General features: G+C 37.8%; 1 protein-coding gene across 1 annotated transcript in view; it reads left to right on the forward strand.

Moving 5' to 3' along the window:
- rsrc1 (arginine/serine-rich coiled-coil 1) overlaps nt 1–27780 on the forward strand; it is a 117295-nt gene that overhangs the window by 27542 nt on the left and 61973 nt on the right. Inside the window, exons 5-6 of the mRNA XM_087796259.1 lie at nt 12963–12999; nt 24192–24243. Of these exons, the coding sequence (XP_087652385.1) occupies nt 12963–12999; nt 24192–24243 (89 nt within the window). The remainder of the gene's footprint in view (nt 1–12962; nt 13000–24191; nt 24244–27780) is intronic.

Raw genomic sequence — 27780 nt, forward strand, 5'->3', positions numbered from 1 at the left:
CAGGCAGCGACAAAGTGTATTTTTCTTCCGTTCATGTGGAACTGGATATGCTTTAATGAGCTTCGGGTCAGAGGAGTGGAAAAGTGGTGTACATTCTAGCGAAAAGCTTTTGGATGTCTGTAGTTTTAAAATAATAACTGTGAGGTTTTGTCCAAGGAATTGAGAAGGATTGTATTTTTGGCTAGAACTGTCTTCTTTTTTCTTTTCTTTTTTTACCATAAAGACTGAAGATGCAAACAGTACAGTGGTCCCTACATTTTGCCCTTCATTGCTGTTTTTTTTGCACACAGTGGTGAACATAAAATGATATTGTAACAAGCTACTGTCAGGAATAGAAAAGCACTTTTGTGTTCTAAGTATTTATTTATTTATTTTTTATTGTTTAAGCGCTTTGTGACCCTGGTCTATAAAATCGTTCTATAAATAGTAATTAATTTCTTACTTACTTACCTTGACTTAACCACAGGACTTAATCGGTCTGTCACCAAACTGGTGAACTCCCATGATGCCTTTCTAATCACTGCTCTATCTAGTGCCTGCTGATAAGTCAATGTATTTAAATGATGTGTCCGTTTCTATATCATAAACCATCGAAAGCTGTGTTTGGTTGGCTGGGCGGCAAAGCATTGTGGGAGTTGCTCACTGTGACCGAACCTCAATAAAGGGTTTGAAAGTTCTATGTTGTTTTATAATTGTTGTTAATTTGATCAAGTTAAAAATATAATGGTCACTACTTGCAGGTTTTGTTTAATTGAGGAGCTTTTAGAACGTAACCCCTGCAATAAACCAATGACCACTGTACACTCTTTAAACCTCAACGTGTCCCCACCAGTCTTGCCTTTCCTGCGTCTATGGCGAGCGCCGATTGTTTGGTAATTCTGCTCATTATCTCCTGCCCCCTGACAAACCTAAACGGAACACCACCACAGGAGTCCTCGCAGGACCCGTCCTTTGGCTCAGTGCGCTCCTGCGAGCAGCCTCAACCGCTGGAAGCCTTCAGCGCTGTGAGGCAGAGAGCGAATAAAACAAGACCCTGGACACACACAAACATTCACTGTTGATTTTCACTCCTATTCTTGCCCGACTCCAAGGAAATGATTGTCTGCTTCTTTGCCTCTGTTGAACATCTATCAGCTCATTAGTGTTGGTAATACATAGAGAAAGTAAGTGTGTGTGTGTTTGCATGAATGTAGCCCGAGCCCGCGGCTTCCTCTCAACCTGTGGGGAAATGTGTGTGAATGGGTGGTGAGGATGCGACCATTAGAGCTCCTCCGAGTGTCTTGCTCTCTTGAAATACTCAAGGCTGTGTCTGGCAGAGAGAGAAGGTCTGGGGAGGTAATAATGAATCTTTCAAACCCCCTCTGTTGGAAGGTTAGGACGCTCCAACAACATCAACTTAAATCAATGAGCAACACGTATGTTTTTTTTTATCCGTGTGTGCGCGTCAAGCAAGATAAGTCATAACAGGAGTAGGTGTGCATGAATATTTTTGTAAGTGCTGTTCGGGTGGGTTTTAAATGGTGGGTCAGATGGGAATGATGCCTTGATGCCAAGGGTGAAGATTTTCCACAAACACACACATCATCAGCAGCGTTTCTTGGCCCCCAGCTGAATGTTGTCTTCAGAGTCGTAGCATCGAGATAACGAGCACGAGATAATGATATAGCATCTCGAGCATGAATATGTTGGGCTGTTACATAAAGACTTTCTTCGCTTAGGAATAAAAGTTTGGCAGAAAATATCAACTAAAATGTGTTTAATATCAAGTTAAACTCAGATTTCACTTTGAAAATCCTTTTTTTTTTTTAACTTCACCTACTTCAAATATTTCTCGACACTGAGACCCAAAAGATAAAACCAGCACAGATGGAGGGATTACATTTTTTTTTTCATTCACGTCATGAATAGTCTGTTCAGTGTCATAGATACATTGTAATGTACAGAAAAAAGCAGCGTGACAAGAGACTCTGGTTCTTTTGGGGATCAGCTGCAGAAGATTTATGTTTTCATAACCTCAGGTACATCAGTTTCCCCTCTGTTTATTTTGTTATATATGTTTTTGAACTTATAATTTAATTTATTTTACAACACAAAGTGTGATCGAGGAATCTGACAAGAACCATTTTAGGGTGTTAAAGATTTTGCTCGCTCAAATAAAATACAAATTCAACATTCAACTGAAACGCTTCCCATTTATTGTATCAATACAGTAGGTTTATTGGAATCTGACAGCTTTTGTTTGTGATTTTATTATTGGAAGTAAACAGGATAAATGTATTCCAAGTAAAAATGTGTGGTCCCTAGATGCATTAAAATAAGCAACCATTTAAAAATATGTTTTGCTTCTCATGAAAATATTTTTTTTTGCAGTTAAAGATCAAATTGTATATATTTGGCTAGAATGTGTGAATATGTATCCCTTAGGCCGGAGTGATACAATTAAAAACAACAAACAATTAGTGTGCTTTTTATTTTTCTTAAGATTTAAAATTCAATGTTTTTATTTTTTGCTGTCGGTGTAAATTCTCTCCCTCTCTCTTGATTTAGGAATTGGAAAAAAGCTTATTTTTCTCACTCTCTACATAGAATTACTTATTTTTTGGCAGTTTCATGACTTGTTTCTGTGTCAGTGGATAGGGACGGAGAAAAAAAAAAATCTGGCCCCTTTTAATCACAGGAGAGACTCCCCGAGTGAGCGATAGAGAGCTGTGACAATCCACTTAGTGGACTCTGTAATCTGTTTAACCATTTAGTGAGTTGCAAAGAAGTAGGCAAATACTAAAATAAAGCGCTCACTCATTAGTTGCTCTCCAGACGTCAGGGGTCCGTCGAACAATCTGCCTCCTGAACTCCACTGCAGTTTAGAAGTCGAACACATTTAGGGTTGTGTGGTGTCGCTGTGTTTGAGACCTGCTGCAGGCACAGGGAAGAGCCAGGCCTGGAGCGTGATGACAGAGACCAGACCCGGCCAAATAGAAGATCCCCCCTCCCACCACCCCCCAATCCAATTACCCCGTTCCCCTCTTTTATCCTTTTCTCTCCACTCCTGTCTCCCTCCTCTGTGGTTCTCGCTTATTTTTATGGCCATGTCTGAGCAAATGAAGCAGGCAGTGGAACTCCATACTGCAGTTTGTGACTCGCTGCTGTTGCCAATATGGATATTCCACGTGTCACAAGTATCATCTGTCTTTGTATACCTGGATACGGATCACGTCGGGTAAAATGGTTGTTTTTTTGGCACTCCAAGGTTTTCGGAAGTCGCTGTGCACAATTCTAAGTAAACACGTTTATGGCTTCCACGCTAAAACAACCCAGTCGTTTGCGATTATGACCAGCGTTCATGTGGCTCTTTAAAAAAAAATGTATCTAAAAACAAGTCCTTAATTGGCATTTAAATGTATTCAATCAAAATTTGATCAGTAAGGTTTTATCTGACTTTCAAATCTCTAAATATTTAGGGAAATGTGTTCCTTTTTTTTTTACTTTGTAAAGAGGCATTTTCTTTAGGCAACATAGGAAGTTTAAATTACATGACAACCACTGTATAACCTAAATTTTTCTACATACATACTTCTTCTCTATAAGAACATGTATAATTGGTATTAATAATTGCGATAACAATTATTATTTTGGACAAAATCTTTCAACCCTTAATTTGACCCATATATTGTAATTGATAACTTGTACCTTGTTAAATGGAATAATTAAATGTTTCCTACATAAAGTACATGCTTAGTGGTTAAGTCTACATCTGTAGTTTCTCATCTTCCTTATCAGCATGTCTAGCTTCTCACACTGCTGTCTAATACATGTATGTTCCAATCCGTCTCAGTCAGTCTCTTAAATCAACATGCAAAGAGTTTAATTTATAGTTTTGTATCACCTGTTAACACCTTACTATTCCTTGATGAATATACAGTATTTGAGTATAATGTCTTGACCTGACCTTGTTTGTACCTTTAAAAGATCATACGCACTTCTTGTGTATGTTTTGTATTTTATATCTTAACACATTTGATGTTATCTTTTTATTTAACAATTGCTTGTTTATATTGTATATTATATTTTAAAGAATAGTTAACCAATATTTGAGTTCAAACCTTTTAAAATATTATACCATTATTAAAAATATATATTTTTTATGCAGATATATGCAAATCAAGTTTTGAAGTGAACAATTGTATTTAAGTCACAGATGTACTCTAAACCAATGTCAAGGATGAGATTAAAATAAACAACAATATTTTGCAACATCTGTTGCATCTGCTCCATCATTAAATTCTTCTTGATGATGATGATGATGATGATCAATTTTCTTTCCGTGTGAAGCATCACTTTCGAATCATCAACATGTAGCCAAAAACTCTCCTGTCATCTTTGACCACTTCTGACTCCGTCACATTGTCTATTTTTATCACCGTGAGATGTGATGTTGACTTTCTTTGCACTGCCTTCTCCTTGAAGCCCAGAGACACACACATGTACGCTCGCACCGCACACTCACATTCCTGACATCTCTCCCTGAAGGCCAGACTGCAGAGTGCTCGGGGCCATGTTGTTTTGTCTTCTGACGGACAGGCAGAAAAAGAAAGACTAACCCCAGCGAGTGATTACGCCGGTTTGACACCACAGCCGCGATGCTGGGGGAAAAAAATAAAGTGTTGCACAAAGAAAAGTGAAAAAGGCACCGTGTGTAGATAAAATGAATAACAATGTAAGCGATCTGTCTCCCTGGACCCTGATAACCTGCAGACCAGAGCCAGATCCCGGTGACAGGCTGGCCTTTGTGGTCACTTTATCCTGCCTGTACACTTGTAAGGTAGAGCTGGGATAATCGCACCTAATCTAATTATGGCTAAAGAGGGCCATGACTGAGGCTGGCCAGAGGCACACACTCACACACATGCAGCCACACACAAATACACACATCCACAAACAGCTTGGAAGCAAAATCCTGTTTGCATCAGAAAAATAAGGTTGTCATATTGATTATGCAGATGAGGCGCTAACTGGCTCTCACTGACTCTCGGCCAGCCGGCTCCAGCTGACACAAGAGAAGGATGCAGGGAGTCGGAGAAAGGATTAGGTCCAGCGCTGTGTTTCCCCCTAACTGTTCTGGATGTACGACATGTTGGACTAACGGCTTTGCCTGCTTCTCTTTTCTCAGAGGGAAATGTTTTGTTACAGTCAAGATGTGGAAACCTTTAAACTGTTTTCATTGATGAGAGAATCATTTGTAATTTTATACGCACAAAATATGTGCGGCGTCAGGACAATTTTGGTCGGCCTTACCATTTCCCTACGGGCACTTACTTCATGACACGCTGCAAACGCAACTTTTAAAAGCTCCACAAAACTCAACTGAACGATTGGGTTTACACTTTGGCTATCGTTAAGCTAGCTAGCATTATTCTGACAATGCTACCTTAGCACAGTCAAAGTGGAGTTAGCCGCCGTAAATTGCCATATTTTCTCGTTCTAGGCACTTCCTGCGTGATGATGTCACACACTATTGTGTTTTCGGACACTTTGTACCACACATAAAACATTTATTTCAACAAAAAGTACAATTTCGGCTACGATGCTGACTTTTTGGATGTGTGTTTCACTACAAATAATTTACCGTACAATGCAATACAAACCGTCACATGACTAATGGCTGTTCTAATTTTCAAAAAAAAGATGGAGAAAAAAATGATTGTATATGTGTAAATAAAAAAATTGTGCTTATATTTTTAAATGTACTTAATACTTATGTATTTATTTAAAAAAGTGGCATAGGATATGGCTCACCCAATCAGTGTCGTCGAAACATGTAGCCCGGACACTTTCCGTTTCAATAAAAGTCACATAAATCTTTTTGTTTATATTAATGTTTGGTACAAAGTGCCTTCCATTCATTGATTTTAATTTTGATAAACTCATTAAGAAGCTTTTATAAAGTTGCCAGTGGTCGGAGAGTGTGACGTCATCTATGTTGAGCTGGAATTGCACTTGCACACAGCACTACATTCCTCGACAAGCACTTTCTTTGCACAACTTTTATTATGAAATCCACATTAATATTAAACCAACAGCACTCCTGGAGTTTTGATACTTAGCGTTCATATAATCTGTTCATCTTTGACATGAACACGAGTTCAGCTTTATCAGAATGTATTTGCAAACGTATTCCCGCCTCGGGCCTTTGAGCAAGAGCAGTTTATTCACTGAGTGATTGTCTATTGTACAATTGAAGGGCAGGATGGAGACTGATTATCTAGTTAACTCCTGGCACCCACTGCTAGCTTGAAATAGACCTCAGTGCCAGACCCTGATTTGCAAATGAATTACCTTTCGCCTTTTCCTCCCCTTTCCATTCCTCCTCTCCCTAGCTCCTCTTCTGTTTTTATCCCATTCCATGCCAAGATCATCTTTTTATATTGTGCCATGACAGATGCTGCGCCGGGCTTCCATTGTCTCCCGAACGTTTTTTTTTTTTAGCGGGGCCTGCGAGGAGAGCCGAAAGAGTTCCACATGTGATTTTTATCAAGCGTCTCCCTCTGTCAAATGGCCTTCATTTGCTATGTACCACAGTTTCTACAGACTTTTGGACCAGGAGGAAATGTTGGAGCGTAATTGTCTCCGCCTCAATAAAAGAGAATGATTCCTCTGATTAGCGAAGCCTCTAATTGGGCGATATGAAAAGGACGGGCCGCTATTGAAGAAACCGTGGGGGAAATTGATTCCTCCACCTCCCTGCCGCTTTTTTTTTTGTTATACACCAGCAGAACTTCAATTGTCTTCCAAACAGGACCCAAATATAAATCCCACGACACGTATTTCTGGTTGCGTCTTGGCCCAGAGCAGAGGAGACAAAGTATTTAAAAAAAAAGAGGTACCTCTGTGAAAGAACAGATGTGCTCATTCAAATGTGGCCAAAATGAGCTGCAGCCTAACATGCTGAGGAATAATTAATTATCAAGTTTGTATCGTCCATTGGGTCTGTTGAGACACCAGTCTTGTACTAGTTGTTGTCCTTAGTTTATGGCATGTTGATCTAGGACTCGTCTTATGGGTTTAAAGTTTCTTCACAGGAAGTCTTCTGAAATTAAAAAAAAAAAAGTTTTACCCTTCATTTAAGTCGGAGAAATGAAAGAGGAAAGTGGCCATTAAATGTTAAATATAACAATTATAAGCTGATAAGTTCAAAAAGAAGATGAATTATTCATTATCTTTCGCTGACAAACAAGATGCATATTTGAATTTAATTCAATTTGACACTTTCTTTCATAGAAATATTATTAAATTGCTTTAACAACAATTACTGTATGTTCTCTAATTGTAGTTTAATCTGATTAATATATTTAATAAAATAATTTAAAAAAAAGTGTCACCTCCTAATGACTGCAGCTACAGTTATTACTACACTGTTATTAAACTATGCTTTCAAGTTTGACATTATGTTCAACATTTCCTTCACATCACAGTTTCAAATTAAAATGTTTTACGATGTATCTTTTATGTTTTGTGAAGTGTTATCATATCTGACTGCTGATAAGAGGCAACTTCTACAAGGGTTTTAGTGCCGTTATATACCACTTATGCTTAGGTGCTAATAGTATTAGGAACTTTTCAGACATGGGCGAATTGTCCATGTTTGTGGTAAAAATTACTATGAGTTTAAAGCGTTTATGTTTGTATTATCGCAGCATGTATTTTAACACATTCATATATTTGCGACAGATCATGAAACCTTGTATTTTCCATCACCTCCCGACATAATGAATGATCACATGTTTGTTTTGTATTTTGATGAATACGTTTGAATTCAACAATCGTGAAGTGAGTTGGTAAAAATTGAATGCAGGTGTTAAAATGTGTTGCAGTGATGGTTGTAGCTGTAAGTGTTCTATTGAAGGATTAATCTTTCTTTTTTTTATTGAGTTGACCCGGCACACTTATTCTTTTACTCTTTTAATCAGCAGGACAAAGCCCACCTGGACTGAAGCATGAAGTGTTGTGTTTGTTAACTCCAATTTTAATGGACTGCTTTTCTCAAGCTCTTTGGGATTATGTAGAAATGTACAGGGTTTCTGTGAGTAGGAGGCGAGCTGGTAGATCAATGTTCTTGTGGCGCACATGCAAGATCTGAATCCACTGGTAAGCATACAGGCATAAGTCTGTGTTTTGTTCTCTTGTGGGTGCCGCTTAGATGAGTGACAGACCCCAACGCACCCCTACATTATTCTCAACTGTGAGAGTCCGCCCCCCCTCCTCTGCCCACTGCTTAACTGTGTAAAACCCAGAGAGGGAGCTCAGATAGCAGCCACACAACAATATCATTTCAATTTCAATTGGCAGTCCTGTTAAAAAGGTCCTATGGAGATGGCAATCAGGATGGTGGGAGTTGAGATGGTGTGTGTGTGTGTGCAGGGGCGGCTGCTGTGTGTCCCCGGCATCATTGAAAGTTTGACCTTTTTTGTTAAACATGCAGGTGTCACCGAGGTGGACGTTACTTTTCCCACAATGAATATTAGTGGATTTCTGTTGCACATTGTCTGCTCGTTCTGGTGACACTTGGCGTTATATTGTCAGGAAAATATTTGTTGAGTCTCTTGACAATATGAGCTGCAAAGGTAACTTAGATTGACACAAATACATAAGCAAGTTAAGATGTCACTATGAATTCACGCATTTTCAAACAGAAAAAATGTAACTTGCTTTCTTTTTTTTATCTTTTTTTGGATTTTTTTTTTTTTTAAACAAGTTTGTTAATTTCCCTATTTTTTCTCTTTAATTGTTACCTTATTTCTTTTCCATCTCCTTCCTTTTTTCACCACATGTAGTACTTCCTTATTCTTCTTTCTTCATGTTCTTCGTCTTACTTCTTATTAACTTTTTCTTAATGTTTACCTCATCTCCCTAATTTACTTCTTTCTTTTTCTTCTCCAACATCATGTTTTTCCCCTCAATATTGATTTTATTTTACTTTTTTCTTCATACTTTTAAATCTCTTTATCCATCTTTCTTTTTAATTATTTTTCTTTAGGTAAAAAGATATGACCAACTGCCAGGTTAAATGTAAAGATATTGTTAAATATTGTTAAATAAATGATGACAGTTAAGGATTCAACTTCTCCCATCCATATTATCATCCATTATCTTACCCTAAATAAAGGTTGTCTTTTTATCAGACTCAAATAAATAATGGCTAGTCTGACAAACAAACATAATTCTTAAATCACTCTTCATTGCTGCCAATTTTTTTTAACTTGTGAATTTTATATTTAAATGAAAAGGTACCTCTTTCATTTGAGAGCTAATGCATTGCTCATAAGTGCAGTCAGCTACTGTGAACACTTGAAATCTAATGACTCAACATTTCAATCCGACTCTCACCTCTGCTGAGTGGCACGAGATAATCATTTCCCACTCGTGTCAAAAGGTGGTTTGTTCATGTGAGAAAAGGAATGGAAGAAAAAGAACACATTTTTGAGGCTTTAATTCAGTTATTGGAGACGTGACCACAGATGACAAGTCATCAGTGTCTGCTTGTAATTAATAGCCGAGCAGGAGTCAGGGCAGTGGGAGAGGGGAGGAGAGTGGAAGAAGTAGAACCGTATTGAAGGAAGATGAGAAGCCATGGTTCCATTATAAAATGTAACACCTTTTTTTTTCTATTTTATTTTTGGGGGGCGTTCAAAACACGTTTCATTTTTATCATAGTTATTTTGTGGTTTTTAATAAAGTGTGTGTAAAATAAATAATGATTTTTTTTATATATTTTCAATTAACATGCAAATATTCATAGGGTTTTCCCCCTGAATATAATAGCCAAAGGAACAATGAAAGCCAGCAAGATCCCGACAATGACTGAGGACGAGAGGATATAGTCGGCTTTAGCAGCTTTTAAACCTGATGTTTGGGCATATTTTGACTTTCAATTCTATTATATCAACTCAAAACTGACAAGATGCAAGATGTCTCTAAGTTTCCCCTCAAATTAGTTTGGAAATAATGAAAGTGTATTGAAATATATAGAACGGTATATCGTGAGCTAAATATGGCATATCAGTTAGTGTCCTGATCAATGACAAAATTATAAAAATGATTGTAATAACCGTAACAATGATGATGGTGAATTTAAGCAGGACGGAAAATTAATTAATGAATTAATGTTTATTAAAGCAGGACAAACACGGGAATACAATAAGACAATACGAGTCGTCCTGTTAAAAACAGTAAATTTACATTGTGTTTGGCCCCAAACCTCGACTGCTCCAAGATTTTGGCCCCCTGAGTGATTGAGTTAGACACCCCTGCTTTATGTGTATCATCACCCTTTATGATGAAAAACTTTGTTCTCAAAGAACATTTACGTTTAAAATGTCATGTGTTGCTCTCATTATTGCAATCATAGGAATGTTGTTTTGGATCAAATACACCAATGAACTTGATTGTGAGTTCAGGCTCCATGATAAGATGATGTAGATGGAGAAATCAGCAGGACTCGCATGATCATCCTCCTCCATCACAGTCATGAAACGAGTCATAAAAATCCAATATTGACAAAAAGCAATCCCACTCATTGATTTCTAACATGATTCACAATGCTATAATAAAGCCAGGGATATTAAAGGGAAACGGTGGCTCTGGCTGTGTAAACGTCGTGACGAAAGCTTTGACGGAGATTGTGAAACTCATATCACCCCATGATTTATATTGTCATATCACTTCAATGAGATGTTGCTACAAGGAAGATTTTTTCTTTTTTTTATGTGCCGCTGGTTCATTTCGGTGTTTGAGGCCACATACTCTGAGTAAAAAATCCGACATGACTGCCAGGCCTGCTCTAAATGGCGCGCCTGTCACAGTTTATCACAAATCACTGTCTTCATCGCCTCATTCCAGTCTTTCAATATCTTCATTTCATCTCCCTACCCCCGGCCGTAATGTGCTCCTGTGGTTGTAGCGACGGGCCGCGGCGTCTCCGAGGCCTTGTGCAACACCGCCATTACCATCTGGCCCGACTCCACTACAAATTGGATGAACAGGCACTGACACATTTTCAATATTATTACATTAAACCAAGTGGATTTTGATTGATAACCTAATATTGACCTAATGCAAAACATCAATCATGGCAAGTATATTAATTATTTAATATTGTGGCGTAATTCAGAAATCAATGCGGCCACTGTGCAGAGATGGAGGGAGCGAGAAAGAGAGGGAGGAATGAGAGATACAAGGAGGGAAATGGGTGTCCCTGAAGACCCGGGGAGATTATATGATGGTTTCAGATCGTGTTCACACCGAACAAAAAGGTCACGCGACGTGTAATTACGGTCAATTATAGCAGCAGGGTTCAAAAATAATCTGAATTTAAAAGTAATTTAAGAGGGAAACTAGTGAGGGAAGGAGGGGGTTATTATTCTGTATCGGATTGGTTCTCACTAATTGTGCTTCATTAGTGGATTACACACACTGTCACCACGGTAACAAATGTCTGGCTGTGTGGTCGCAGGACGCTCGTCACCTATAATGAATGTGGCGAAGCGTTCGTCAGAATGTAATGTAATTGCAGCAAAGATGAAATTCACCTTAAGTGGTTGACTTTTCTACATGTGGCTCATTACCGTATAAACATTAAGACGGCGTTTAATCTCAGAACTTCCAACGATCTATTTGTCATCTTGATGGTAACTTAATTTATCTGGCTATTACGGGGCTGTACTCTGGTCAGTTATTGTTACCCAGCTTGCTTACTCAAGTTGTGATTGCAGAAAAAGAAGCAAAAATATTTATGATAGTTTGTCCTCCCTCTCTTTAGAGGTTTGAGAGAAGAAGCAACATGTCGTCTGCATAGAGCAAGACCTTATGATCCCAATTTTGTGAAAAAGTTTGCCCATAATTTGTCTGTTTAATAGTGTGTTTCAATAGCAAGAGTGAACAATAAAGGAGATAGTACCTTCTAGTCTAGTATCTTGATGTAGAAATATATTTTTTTTGTATGGAGTGCTGCTAATGTTGAATTATAGAGAAGCTTAATCCATGATACTCCACCGTGTCAAAAGCTTTTCACACATTAACCAGTTAAATTTAGGTGTATTTGGCTAGTTCACATTTGTAAATAACATTCATTCCAGAATATGCTCAATGAACACTAGATAGGAAAGTAAGGTAGGGGTAATTACTATAGTAACCAATTATTTTAAAATGTATATTTTTCTCTACTTTTCCCCTCATACTTTATAGACAGGTTTAACATGTCTTTATTTCAATCTGATGTAAATCTAGCTAGGCGGCTCATTTGATGACACAGCTACTTCTGTTATCTTATACGGGGCTATTAGTGTAACACAGCCAGAGATTGAGGATGTTTTGTTTGTGATGCATGAAACTCTGCTTGATTGAAAGATGGATGGATGAAGGCAATGATGGAGGGGTTCGGTGAATTAGACAGCAAGTAATTTAAGAGATGGTGTCGATTTACTCTGCGATGTTGGTGGCTGCATTAGCAACTAATACCCGTCAATGAGCATTCGCTTTCCACACACACAGACGCACACAGACACACACAAACTTGTCCTTGGCATCGTGTGAAACATATTTCTGTTCAGTTAATTTTGTGCCGTTATGTTTTATTAATTACAAATAGATAGTGTTAATGTTGCATACCTTAGCCAAGGAGCTTATTTCACATGAATTTATTTCTTTCAAAAAAAACTTCCAAAAGCTCTATAATTTCAGCAATGTTTAAGCTCCTGGTAAACATTTTTTTTTTAAGAAAGTAAACACTATTGCCAGGAATTTAACCTCTGCTATATCATGTAACAATAAAAAACTCTCGATTTAATTTGATTTTTGAAATGACTCAATCTGTACCTCTTTTTTTGTTAGAAAAAAGACATATATGCTTGAAGATATGCTCTGTTATTATAACATAACTCATCACGTGTTTATGTGTTATTGTGTTGCAGAGATGAAGAGAACATCAAAGCAAGTTTGGAACATCTGGTAAGTTTCTTTTTGTTGTCACTGCTCTCTCACTGATTCAGAACTTCTGTGGCGTCTGCATCACTAATGCCACCAGAATGTTCCTGACACATCTTATCCACACCGTCCCTCAAATGTTGCCTCTTGTTTTATATCCATTGCCGTTACCTGAGCTTGTTGATTTCACCTGTTGCACGTAAAAACAAAATCGTTATTCCTCGTCTCACCTCTTCATGAATCTCATTCCCCTCAAGGCCTCTCCTGGGACATCCTAAAATTTTAATGTACCTTTTTTTCTGGGTTTCTCTTGCTCACCCTTTAATGCTGGGTCAAAGTGTCGCTCCACGAAGAGAAAATGTTCCTTTCTTTCCTCTTTTTGGGTGGGAAGGGAGGGAGGTTCGATGTGCCCCATATTCCGAAGGATGAATTATAGACAGGGGTCAGCGAGGGTCCTCGTTCTCTGTGGATGTCGTGCGCCCTTGTCCCCCTGCATACTAAACTGAGGCTCCCAGCACCCTACGCAAATGACCTCCCGCCCCACCATGCGCTACGCAAATGACCCCGAGTGTGCCACACAAATGTCTGACCCTGACATTGAAGCAGCTTCGGTTTTTTGTAGAGCTTTTCTGAAGGATCGGATTGACCTTAGGTTAGGTTGTATCTTGAAGAAATCCCACCTTAGTTTATGAGATGTTTTATACACATTTCTTGTATAGGTAAAACGTCACACAATGACGATATTCTTCCCCAATAAGTAAGGATGTGCATCTTCTCTCGTCTCAAGATTATATTTAATTACGATTATTCTGTCGACAATTTGGTCCGACTCATTGTCACGAGTGCGTCACGATTCTCTACATTTTAAATCCAGAATTTTCATGTAGCAGAAATTCTACTCGTACATCAATGGAGACAGGGAATTGGTTATAAATTTCATTGGTACTTTAGTATTCATTAAATGTTCTCTGCTCTTCACAAAAGTAGTTTTTATGACGAAAGCAAAAGTATTTAACTGTCAAGTAGTTTATTATTGTGAATGGATTCATAAAATAACATTAAAAGTACATGTGTAAACATACTGTAACTCTAATTAACAAAAATGTTAAGGCTTAACCTACTGTGAATATTACTTTTGAGAAATTACTTTGACATAATCTGCACAATGCAAACAATTATCTATGTGTCATAACTTATATTATTTTTATACACTTACTGTATATATACATAAGACATTTCCTATAATTGTCAAACAACATTTTAAAACATTCAATTTTACTAGCGTATTAATGGTGTAATGCACGGGTTCAGGTACAAAATGGTTACTTTAATGCTACATTAAATCCAATTGTATCCAGAAATGTTCATCACAGGCTTAGTCTACCTATTCTGGGAAAATTCCAGTCGTTGGAAAAAGCTTACATGGTTTCTATGGATTTTTGACACATCTTACATAGAACGTGTGTCTTGTTAACTCCTTGTTTTGAGTCTAGGTCATAAAAACTGAAATTCAATATTACACCGCTACTATTTTCCTTGTTTTCTTTCTATTTCTACAAGGGCCATTCAGGGTTATTGGTGTCTTTGCTTTGTGTCTAGTATAGTTTAAGTAGGTGGACAAAGCCTTCCCATTAGAATGTTAATAAATGAATGAAAAAATCGACTATGTTCTGTCGTTCCATCATTGCAAAATCAGTTATTTAGTAATTTTGATCCATAGAGAACATTTTTAACAACGCTACATCCAAGTCAACTAACTTTACTGACCTTATCCCCAAAGGAATTTGACCAACTTGAAACTCACAATCAAGATATCGAATTACAAAAGTACAAACTGAAAATACAATCATCTTCCTCTAACTTCTGTTTGTGTATCTTCATTGATTACCATTATAAGACCACTGCGATGTGAGGACAGGTGAGATGGAGGGAGATGGGCACAAAAAGGTCTGTAAGTGTAATTGATGTACCGCTCCATTAAAGGTGGTGTTAATTATTCACGAGTGCATTACATGCATAAAAACGATTAATCAATACAAGCACTTACATCTTGGCAAACTATTCTATTAAAGCAATATTCACTTTTGTAAAAAGACCATATAAGTTGAAGGATAGGTAGCATGGAGATATCCCTTGATACATGGTTACTTAAGGTAATAATGTTGTCTCTTAAAGTTGGTTGAGTTTAGGATTTCAAAAGAGAAGTATTTGGATCAGCAACTTTATTTGTTATTTAAGTTAACACTTTAAATAAGTTAATAAAATGCATTTAATTATTATTTTAATTTGTGATCGACTTTTCAATAAAAAATAAATTATAACTTTTTGTATTTTAACTTTTGCATTGGAAGAACATAGTTGCATGCACCTGGTTTTGGTGAAGTCTTAGTTTCAATATAATCATCTTGACCAAAAAACCAGAATGTTCATCTGTTTCCCAGGACAGAATATTTGCAAATGTATACATTTCTTGTCACTAAGTGAGCTGATGAATCAATTGTTGGTCTAATGTGATTTGTTTTTATCTTTAAAAGCTCTTTTGAAAAATACTAAACGTTTTTATAAGTTTAGTATTTTAAACACTTGTATCTTCATCCAATCCAACACAAGAAAAAAAGGCTGCTAGAATTACCACAGACACTTCATTTATGTATAGGATATTGTCATTAAAAGGGTTGTCTTTTTACACTTACAAATATTCGTATTTTCATTCTCTGGTTTAAAAGTGCAGCTTAAGAAACCACAGACGGCATTGAATCTGCTCCGTGGCCGCAAATGGCCCCGTGGGCTGTACTTTAGATCTGATCTAAAATGAAAGATTACTTGGTCACAGAGACAGTAAATGTAAATGTCTACCAGTGCATATTTACATTAGTTTGTATAAGCACTATATTTAAATACACAAATACGAAGCGATTGAAATTATACCAGTATTTATGCGTGTGCACCTCAGTGGTCGTCTGCCTGGGGAGAACAAGACTCTGATTATAATTCCTAACAACTCAGAGTAAATAACAAACCTTCTATCCCCCTGAGACGAAAATCTATCTCACCACATACATGTTTTGGTATGTAATAGTCGTATTTATGACCCAATCAGCTGGTTATATGACGTCGAAAAAGTATTTATCAGTGGGGTTCATCTAAGTTTCAGTAAATTAATATATCATCTGTTCTTTTTTTACTCTAATGAAACAGATGCTTTTTCATTAATATTTTTTCAGTGGATTTCTTTTTTGCATTTACTTTTTTGTAGCTCGCCGTGTTCTGTCTAAAAGATGCTGCAGTAATTAGATAATTACAATTCATGTCTGAATTAAGTTGTGTTTTATTGTTTGTTTTCATATTTGGGCAGATTGCTTGAATGCTTTATATTGCGATGCAGACACAAGTTAATTGCTCCCATGGCTCCACATTAGTTTCTGTTTATTGACACTCGTACAGCAAACACGTTTAAGTTGGAAGCTGGTGTTTTCTTTTTCTCTTGTTAAGGCGGAATATGGGTTGAGATTTTTATTGATGAGCTGTTTTCTTGACTTGAATTTGCTTGTGAGGTTTAGAACGTTGTGTTGGGAGCTGCTCAAGGAAACACCTATGAATGGTGGACGCTAAACAGTGGGTGCCTGATGCTGATTCCTGGGATCTTTTTCCCTCAAAACCCTGGAAAATAAAAACAATTAAACTCTTCTGTAAAATGTTTAGTCAGGAAACTAGCATTCCAATTTCAAAATAGAAATCTAGCCACACAGCTTCTTCCAGAACGAGGGGTTAACCAGTGATGGCTTAAAGTCTAATGTCTACTTTATTTGAGTGGAAGAAGATGCTTATTAGTGCTGATGATCCTGTTGGAAAAATATATTTTCTAAAATGACCCGTTTAAAAATATATACTCTCATTTTTTTCATTTTTTTTGATTAAGATGTCTGATTAAATATGGGTTTTAATAGTTGCCTTAGAATGATTGTTATTTCATTGAGTTATAAACTTAGTTAAAATCTTTATGGTGGAGTTTGGTGACTACAAATACTGCAAAAACCAACCTGTTAACAGAAAGCACTTCAACAGGTGTGTGAACGCGTGAGTCCGTCCAGAATCCTCCAGCTGCTTTCGCTCAACTACACCTTGACTTAAAAGCTTGCGTCCTACTGAGTCATGTGTCGATTCCAGGCCATAATTCTTCCCTGCCATTTGGAACAGATATACAAGTCCACGAGGTTTCATAATAGTTTGAGTCCTGACAGAACCAATTTGAAACTTTTGTCTTCGAAATTGTTACTGTCTTGTGGCAAAATGAAAATCTCTATCCATTAAACGTGTACAATAATGGTTCAAAACTTGTTTAGTGAAAATATCATGTTCATATATGACCTTTGTTTACATTTAAACACTTGTTTAAAAAAACTGTTGTTTTAAAAACTAAAACCAAGTAACCCCCTAAAAAAATCCCTCATAAAAATTGAATTAAAAAAGTAATAGTTTACATCAGGGCTCCCCAAACTTTCTTGTAGCACGGACCGGTTAAATATCAGGATTGTATTCATGGACCGACGTTCAGATAAAAAAAAGTAAAAATACAATAACATGACCTGCAAAAAGATCTACATTGAAGTGCATGAAAAAAAAATCATACCAAAACGCTGAATTTGCATCTATGTATGTTGATGATGTTTTTCTGTAGGTGTTTGTCGCCTAACTTTTAGAGACTTCAAGCCAATGTGTGAGTTTGTGTTTAAGCATTTTTTATAAGGAATGAAGACAAAAGTTTTGTTTTGAGAGTTTGTGTTTTACTTTTTTTATTTCTGAGAAAATTCTAAAATATATTTTTCTAAATGAAACACCTTATAGGCAGTAATCATAAACAGAACTTTTTATTTCAGTTTGGACGACCATTGGTTTACATGATACTTTTCAAGCAATTTTGTTGAGGGTTAAACTGATTCATTCATTCTGATATTAGGATCTATGGAGATGCTAAGATAAGACAGAATATTTTTGATGCCAGGTCTTGTCAAGAAGGACATTTAATGGGAGGAAGGTGGATGTTTTTTCTTAGTTAAATTGTCTGCTAACAAACAAACCGGTCAGTAAACAAAACATTTTGTTCGGCCCCTAAAGTGCACTGTTATAACAGTTTGAAGATCATGCTGACACACATTCAGAAAGTGTTTAAAAACTTACTTTACTGCCTTTTTATTACCATTAAAAGCCTTCGGTTCTATTGAGCTGTGGCTATCTTCCACATGTGAAGTGGTAGACGGTGTGAGGTGAAACACGGAGGTCAAAAGTGCGGGTTACCTCGGAGTCAAACCTCTGAAAGCCCGACACTCTCAAAGTGGCCCTCAGTGAGTTGAAGAGTTTACGGAGGCTGTAACTAAGTTGAGCCTCTGACAGATAGCAATGAACAGCTGATGGCCACAAGACACACGCCAAAGGTTCTAATTTGTGGCGTAACCGCATACGTCTGAATCTGAACAACACGTAAGAAAGGTTCAGTCGACTTCTTCAAACGGCTCCGACTGCTTTCCTCCTACTTTCTCATCTCTGTTTTATGAATACATTGGATAAAGCGAGATAAAGACTCTGGACAAGATAAAGGAGGGGAACGATGGGGAGGGGAGTGTTGGTAATCTGCAAACAGATTTCCATGCTTATTACACTAATGATTTCATGATATTTGATGTGTCGACGGGGGGCGGGAGGACGTGCAAGCACGGCTAGTTGCGGGGGGTCCTTTTTTCTTTTTTTTTCTCCCCCACTTTCTCATCTTGACGTCTCGCTGCTAAATGATGGAGTAATTTGAGTGACCCCCCATCTCGGGGCAGCCACCGACGTAATTGCATGTCATTTCGGCATGAAAAGGGGGCAGCGGGGTTGGCGGTGGGACGGGTCTTCACAAAATTCTCATCTTTTTTTCCCTCCTCTGGCTTATCACTTGTTGTAATACGACTCTTTCTGCCTGTGTCGGCGGCGCCGCCCTCACTCCGCCGCCTTATCTCCCTATCGCTCACTTTCCCCAAAAAAATCATTGGCCCCAAACAAAAGAAGGATTGCATTAATTTTCAAATAATGATATTACATTAAGCGCAGAGATCTCATACATCAAAACAGGAGAACTACTCCCTTACTGTATGTGCTTCATCTTAATGGTATCGCTGGATGTCAAGGGCATGGAGGAAATTAAATCGGAAAGTGCAGATAGACCAAAGAAGATATTATCTCTGGATGATTGCAGTTTTGATAGGTATTCCAGTGAATTTCATTTTCTCCGGATGGGGAGAAGATGAGTTAGCCTGCACATTTGCTCATTTTTCTTCTACATGATTTATGTGAGTTGAGTGTTAAACTCCCCCCCCCCTCCTCCTCCCACCCCACCTTCACCTCCACACCTCCCCCTTTATCAGAACACACAAACACACACCACAGTAAATGAATGCCTTTCGTGATTGTGTAGTTTGTGCATGCCTTTTTTGTGTCGCTGTGGGTGGGCATGCCAACAAAACGGGGTGGAGTTGTGCATTTGTGTGCGTCCGTATAAACGTGCTGCTAAGGATAACTGCCGAGCACATCACGGGGAATGATTCCGGAGAGACAGGAGAGTGTCATTACTCAGACTTGTTTACATTCTAAATACGTAATGAAATCTTGTTGGTAATAATGACGGGAATAAAAGTTTGGGAAATTGTAAAAGTGGTGAAGTTTGAGAAATGAGTCCTGGCCTGTGAAATAGCATTTGGGGGCAGGAAACGACATTATTATGCAGCGCTCCTGCCTGCCTGAGACATGAAGATGAACTGCTGGCGGCCCATAAAATGCTGTTAGCCCTAGCCTGAAGTATGGCGCATTGTAAAAGAGCCTTGATCGCATATTGCTATTATATATAAAAGTATAGCCATACACAACATTATTTTTCATATAAGATGAGCTGGGATGTCTCGGGCCCAGGCCTCCCAAATACATGCACTGATAGGCAGATTTGCCCCCCGCCTCCTTTATAAAATATAAATAAACATATTGCCATGGAACCCTTCTCTGCCCTGATCTTATAGACCTTGATATTAAAAACAGAAATATTACATTTTCCAGGATCTATGTTTGCTGTCTTCTTTTGGGTGGAGGATACTTTTTGTTTTCCTTTCTTCCCTTTTCTTAAGAGGTCAATTCTTCTCTGAAAAAGATGGTGTTATTTACTCATATATTGACCTTTTATTACAGTTATTACTAGTGATCAGTAGATTACATAAACACACCCTATATATTGCAACGATTTACCACCAATACTCTGACCAAACCATGTTCAAATCCAATCTAAAGGGTTATTTAATGCAATTGCTTTTATGGATTAGAAACAAAAAAAATCGAAAATAAATCTTACTTAGAAAGTTTATAATAAGAGTCGTCCCAAACTGCTACATTTTAAAATGAGAAAAAAATTAAATGGTTGATTTAAACTTGATTTAAAATATATTTAAATGTTTTTTGCATCTGTTTAATTATTTTCACATACTTATCTTCAGATAAAAAGAGAGAAAAAAAATTGCATGCCCAAAAACCCCAAACATTGACTCCATCTAACTTTAATTCCATATAAATTTAGTTTCACTTGTCTTTGCTAGTTTACAGGTTTTATATTTTGAATAAATTTGACGAGTCAAGATCCACGGGCTAATGGTACATCTGAGAAATTCATTTTCATTCAAGATACAAATATCTTCAGACATTATTAATTCATCAGAAATGTAATATATTATTTATTTTTCACTTCAGTTTTGTAATTAGTTAATATTGTCTCTAAAAGCTTTTGTAATTAATATGATTATTTTCAACATCAGTGCAAATTTGATAATGGCATTTTGTGTAGTCACGGTCGTGCTGCTGTCATATAATCCTTAACTTTATCTAACTAAATAACAAATGCATATCTTTGGGTGTGTTCGTTTTAAATAGCAAAAAAAACAAAACACTGTCGACAATAACACATATGTATGTGAAATTGTCATTATTTTTATTATTATTAAACTACGAACCAAATAACATGATTTAAAAAAAAAAACCCCGAAGTATTTCCTTATGTTCTTTTGTGAAGTTTTACAAAAGCAACTTTTAAAAAATAATTTTATTTCCAGCTACATTTCCTATAACATGTTGGTTCTTTGTTTAAACATGGCAGCTATCTGACCGTCCAACTGGATTTGAACTCCTTGACTCCTACTCTCTCAAGTCTTTTTCAACTTCCAACCCACCCGATTCTTGCTTTGTCTGGTCGGCCCGAGGCCCAACAACAATAATAGCCTGTTGGAGGAGCTTATCATTATAAATAGATAAAATTCCCTGCATGCTGCAACTCTCGGCACAGTGTTGCATTGTTTTCAGCAACTCCAGAGATGCTTGTGTGTTTTTCTAATGGGATGTGTTTATTTTTGACTAATGGGACGAGTGCCGGGCACTTAGGCTCTGGAAAGGTTGTCCGTCACCACTTAAGGGAGGTAGGTGAACCGGCTGGAGTAGTGATGTGAGTGAATAGCCTTGATTGTTGTGCCATGACAAACATTAGAGCGTAACTCCTGAAGGTAAATGTTTAAGTAGAATGTCCGACGCTTAAGCTAACTTTGCTGTGATTTGTACTGATCAGCTTCTCAGGCTTTTTGACAAAGTTGCATTCAGAAAAAAGTATTATATAGTTAATTTCTGATTCATCTCTTACTTCTTCTTTCATATGTTAATGTAGAGATATCTTTAAAATGCGATCTACAGTGTTATATACTTTTTTTCCAATGGCAAATTAATTTGGTATCGGCTCTCCAAAAAAAAGCATAATAAGCAACATTTAAGCAAAGAAACGTGTTGTTTTTTTCGTCTACATAAATGTGTGTTTAAGCCATTAGTTTCTCCGCTTCACTTTCAAACTTCTTGGATGTGATCTTTTATTTTCCCACATCTAACTCTTTTCTTGCACTATGTGTCTTTTCATTTATCCCTTTACCAAGAACACACTTATGCACACGCTCCCCGTGTTTCATGTTTGTTTGTGTGCGTTAGAAAGTAGCCGTTTTTAATTGAGGAGGATGCTTCTGATGCAGCGGGTGTTTCTCTCCCTCTGGGGGGCAACACTGATCTTCCTCTGGGGAGCAGAATTAATGCCTCTTTATTGTTCACTAATGAATTACACACATGACGGGTGGCGTACATGTGTGCGCCACGTCGAAGAATATCAAGTTGTTGATATTATCTTTTCCTCAGCAAGTGTCAAGTTTTTTTGAATTTGTTCGGGTTGGTTTAAAAGCATGTTTTTTTTTGCCTGTTTTTTAACAACCCAAACCCGTCGCCCTCTCATGAAGCAGCGTCTATGACTGCCTCTAAAACTCAGCCAGCGCCACAGTGAACTTCCCGTTTGTGCTAATAATGATGGACTTTAAATTGGCATCACTCACAGCACGCCATGATGATCACAAAAACAAGTTCCCAGAAGTAGTACACAATCATACAAAAGTTTACAAATTAGTATCATAAAAAAATGGTTGTGTTTTAAATCTTTAAAGCTGGGTAGTTTCTGAAAGAAAAATCATCTTTAAAACATAGCAATAACAACGTCCTGTTTTCCATCCTTTGGACCGCGGATGTGGCACCACTGCTGTGATTCCGACTTCAGTTTCCATCCCCAGGCTGGCACAAGTGTCGGCTCGTAATGAAGATACATGGACTCGTAACATGCCTCAAGGCCAATGTAAACAAATGCTAATGTAATTACTGAGGGGGCGTTGTAATAAACTGTAACTAAGATGATTGCTCACAACACAATTATCAAGTTAGTTAAGCCACGATGCCTCTTTGTTTCGGTCGACAGTCGTCGCCGGCGCTGATCTCCGCGTCATCTAAATTGTTTCATCAAGCTCATCACTTTGCATTCTTCGTTTAATGGCGTAAAGATCCTTCTTTAAAAAAAAAAAATGGCAAGTGTATGTATATGAAACGGCGTGTGTGTGGGTGAGGGCCCGAAGTGTTGCTGTTCTCCAGGATAATAGTGATTGGTAATTTCAGCTGTCGAGCGCTGCCACTCAGCGTGAGCATGATCCTCATTGTCACCTGCTGGAGGGGATGACACACACACACACACACACACACACACACAAAAATGCAATAAATGTGCATCAGCGTGTCGTTGCGGTTCCTTGATGCGTGTTCTATCTCCGAATACAGCATCCTGACGTCGCTGCTTTTAAGGGGGTCATTATATTTTTTCCCTGGCTGCCACTGGGAGGTGACGTTCTAACAAAGTGACACGTTTACAGTCTGATAAGTCAGACTTTCCGGCTGTGGAAGGGGAAGCGGGGAAAAACGGTGGGCTGCACCTCCACGGGCGAGGAGTGAGGAGACTCCGCTTGTCATCGACTGATGCGATGGAGATAACGGATTCAGATCCTGAACCCATTAGCATTTATTATCTGACTCATCCGACACTCGCTTCTCTCTCCGCCGCGTGGCACAGAAAGGCCACGAACAAAAAGTTTCACGAGGTGTCTGCACGACTCGCCCGTTGAAGCCAGCGTTCCTCCTCGACAATTAAGACCCGCGGCTTTAATGATGAGTGATATCGCAGGAACAGCAGGGCCCTTTTAAGGGCATGTCAGGAAAAGAGCTGTGTGTCCCAACACAGCTGTCGGAGCATGAGGTCCTCCCCCTGATCGTGCCGACCAAGTGTTGCTTATACACACACACACACACTCAAAATTGGACGGGGAGAATGATGAGTCTTTTGGCTGTGATCTTTTAAAATGTGCTCTCTGTGCCCTCTCATCTGACTCTCCAAAGACTTGTTATAGCAGCTTTTGTTTTTCTCTCTTCTCCTCTCACTCCTCTCTCTCTCCCTTTGTCTCTAAATTTCTCTTCATCTTTTCTTCATTGATTCTCCCTGGTGTGCTTAGAGATGTTGCTCTCTGGTTTTTTTCCACGAGCAGGCCTTTTCATAGACTCGTCTAAGGGGGTCGTGAATGGGTCCCGAGGTGCTCGGCGAGGGAACGTTCCGTCTAATGGTCGCGTCGAAAGGACGATCTTGGGTGAAATACCTTAAAGTCGAGGGTTTATAGAGATGAACGAATGTCTGCTAGAGCTCGTGATGAGCTCACACACTGACAAACTGACCCCTCACTTCTTCCCAGATCATCTTATTGGATATTTACTTATACATTTATGAGTACTTATTGTTCCCTTTTTGTCCGCAGACTCCAGCAGAACAAGCAAAGGTCCGAATGCGACTGGTGCTACAGGCTGCAGGTATGTTTTGATTCGCATCAAAGTTGCAAATGTTGAGCTGGAACAAATTTCTCTTCGGCCAGAGGTGTTTGTTGCCTGGAAAAGGGGTTTTCGTGGATTGATTTAAAGGCATTCAATTCATGGATCTAAAAACAAACCTTAATTGGTACTAAATTGTCTTAAAACAAAAAAACAAAAAAAAATTGAACACACGATAAATACGATTTTATGTTATTTTCAAATTTAAAATGTTCGGTAAGTAAATTTTACGTTTTTAACTAAACCAAAAATTCATGTTTTATGTTCAAATAAACGTTTGTGTAAAACGGTCCCTAACCTTATGTAATGAATGTGGAGTGTTATTCAATTTTCTTTATTGTATAGTTAGTCTTGAATTGAACCGTGAATGTCATTAAAAAGTCTCAAAGTCTTGAATTGTACTTGCCTTAAGCTGTAGGAACCCTGTAGCAGTGTTCAGGGCAAGAGTATGAAGCAGGATCTGAATCAGACCAGCTGTGATCTTAACTTCTGATGAAACTGTCCTATTGTCGGATTATAGCACATTCTCTCTCTCACTTAGCTCAGCCCAAAGCCAAGATATTAGCACTTAATTCTTGCAAAATACTGCCAAGCGCTATATAAATAAATATTACTTACTTACTTACTTACTTACATGACTTAAAAATGTAGTATAATGATCTTGAAAATAAGTAAGCCTTAATAAATCTCAAAATAAGATTTCCTGACTAAACAACGTCTCATCGATCAATTAATAACTACACAATTATTTTTAAATAAAGTGATAATAACAGAGTAATTTGCAGTGTAATGTTTTTTTAAACTGACTATAAGTGCATGTTTATTTTACAAATATCGCCGTTTTTAAAAAACAAGTAATATGAAAACTAAACTCTCCTGACTCACAAACATGTTTCAAATGTTAAAGTCTTCCTCTTCAAGATACAGTTAGTTACTCATCATGACCATGTTTCGAAGTTATTACTTTTTAAAGTTCTCCACCGTCTGAAATCTCAGCGAACGAGAGGTTCTGAAAGTGAAGTCCATTATGACGTAATAATGTTTTTTTCAGGTTTATTCTGCCAATTTTCCATGGCTGCCGTCATGTTGTGTTAAAGTGTTCTTCCCTGTAGCCCAAGTTTGTCCAAAGTGCGGCTTCAGGGGGCCTATTTTGGCCCTTCAGCAGATTTGATGCGGTCTTGATCTTAGTTATAAACTTTATTATTCAACAAGAGAATGTAAAATACATTACATTTTAAATTAGAAAAACTAAATCTTTTTTTGAGAGGACCTTTTTTTACTTTACTGTCGAAATGCCCCTCCTGCTGGTTTAAGCTATCAAACGTTGCCCACTTTGAAAAAGTTTGAACACCTGAAATATTGTAGTTTCCATTCAATCACTGAAATAAATAATCTTTTGACCCTTTTTTTTGTGATTCTAAAAGGATTTTACACAAATCACACTTCCAATATGAGCAAGAGCGTGGGTGCAGTCATGATTGCTACCCATGACCATAAACACACCAACCAATGACACGATTTGATCCCTGCATGTCCCACAGTCACTGTGGCTTCATTTGACTCGTGACATTAGTCACAGTTGTCACCATCTACACAATGTATATTCCAGTGTGTGCGTGAGGCAGACATGACACGTCCAGATTGACTGCAGAGAGAGAGACGTCTTCATGTTTACAGTCACCCGCACACATGCTCGGCCTTGCACACAACATGGCTCTAATTCCAGCGCAGGATATATATATGAAAGAGGCATGAGTCCATGAATCATCTGTAAAGCACCCATCAGCCCCTCACTCACATCACAGAAGTCTCAGCTGAAGGTCTGAGAGCGACATTATCCCCGAAGTGGTCGACACAAATCAAACTTGAAGTCTCTTTTACTAATGTCGTAAAAAACGTATTTTTCTTTGGATTTAACTTTCTGTGAATTGAGTTGTAGAAGCAGTAGGAGTGGAATAGTGTTTTTTTTTTTTTTTTAGTGACGACCCACATTGCCACCTTCACAACAGTATTGTAAAATTTCCCATGTGGCTTTGAGTGCTCCGGTGGAGGCAGACGCCACAAGAGCCGAAGAGAGGGTCTATAATGCAGCGGATATGCTTCTGGTTTGTCTCTCCGTCCTTGAAGCTTCCAGCGGAGCAGGTTTATGACTCCGTTAAAGATGGTCTTCATAAGAGAACCTGCGGTGGATAGATCTCGCTTTTCAGGTGCCTGTGATCATTTCACCCCATAATGACCGACGGTAAAATCACGTTTTAACAAGAGCTTTTTAGCGTTCCATGCCAGATCACTTTTTCTACTTCACGACGGTACAAGGACACCTTTGGTCCGTGACACACCTTGTTCTGGTACACCAGTGATCGAAGTATATACCAAGAGTAGGCAAATATATTTCCTCAGGGGCCGCATTATATAATCAGACTCTTGTGAGGGGCCGTCAAGCCAAAACTAGATGGAAAAACTTCAAAAAGCTGTTAAAAAAGATGATGGAAACCTAACTATGCCAATAAAATATGTATTACCTTATAACAACAAAACGTTTTTTTGTATCCGTTTTTCGCCATTGTGATGTCAATATTTACTCTAAGTATTTTGAGGGGCCAGAAATATACATACATACAAGAATTTAAGCAAGTTGTAATTGGAGTTAATAGAGTAATAAATACAAGATAAAATTGTTGGCCATATCATGAGGGCTGCATAATACTGTCAAAAAGGCCACAAGTGGTCTGAAAAATACTGATTAAATAAAAAAAATGTTTTATTAACATTTCAAAGAGTTATTGCTGGAAAGGAAATACAAATATTGATTGATGCAGAGTAGTAATTATTATGCAAATGTATGCATATTATATAATTATTCATACATTCTATTTACAGATCATTAATAAAGACAATTATGTAGCATTTAATTTAAAAATGCATATAATTAGTAATATGATGTGTAAAACACTTTATTTTCAGAAGTATTCCACCCAAAAAATGGGAGATAAAAGAGAAAAAAAATAAATCTTAATAAAGATCTTAAATAAGTGAAATTATACAATTGTTCAAAACATTCATAGATGATCATTTTATAGTTTTAGTCTGACCTTACCAGGGCTGCATGTCTGATTTAAGCACGATTCCAAAAGTACAGATTTTACACCATATTTTGATAAAATGATCCATATCAACGACTACACAGGTTATGTGTATTTATTTTTTTCATATTGTTATTTTGTTAAAATGGAAGCATTGTCCATGTCACACTTTTTTTTTGAGAGCGTTTGATTTTGACAGCTATTTCAATTTTTTTCTTTTTACAAACTGCATATTTAATTCCTTACACCCCCACTATTCGGGTTTGCTGCTTTTGTTTTCCGACAAATATTTGGGAAGTTTGTTTTTCTGTCGTTTACAGTTTTCTTCTCGTCACCTTTAACAAAGCGTGTCGTCCCATCTCCTGTCACTCCGCCGTCTTTGTCTCTCTCCCCCGTCAGTGGGCAGAGGGAGATATGGATGCGGAGAGGGAGGGAT

Source organism: Callionymus lyra, chromosome 7 (genome assembly GCF_982586985.1).
Source record: "Callionymus lyra chromosome 7, fCalLyr1.hap1.1, whole genome shotgun sequence".
Lineage (NCBI taxonomy): Eukaryota > Metazoa > Chordata > Actinopteri > Syngnathiformes > Callionymidae > Callionymus > Callionymus lyra.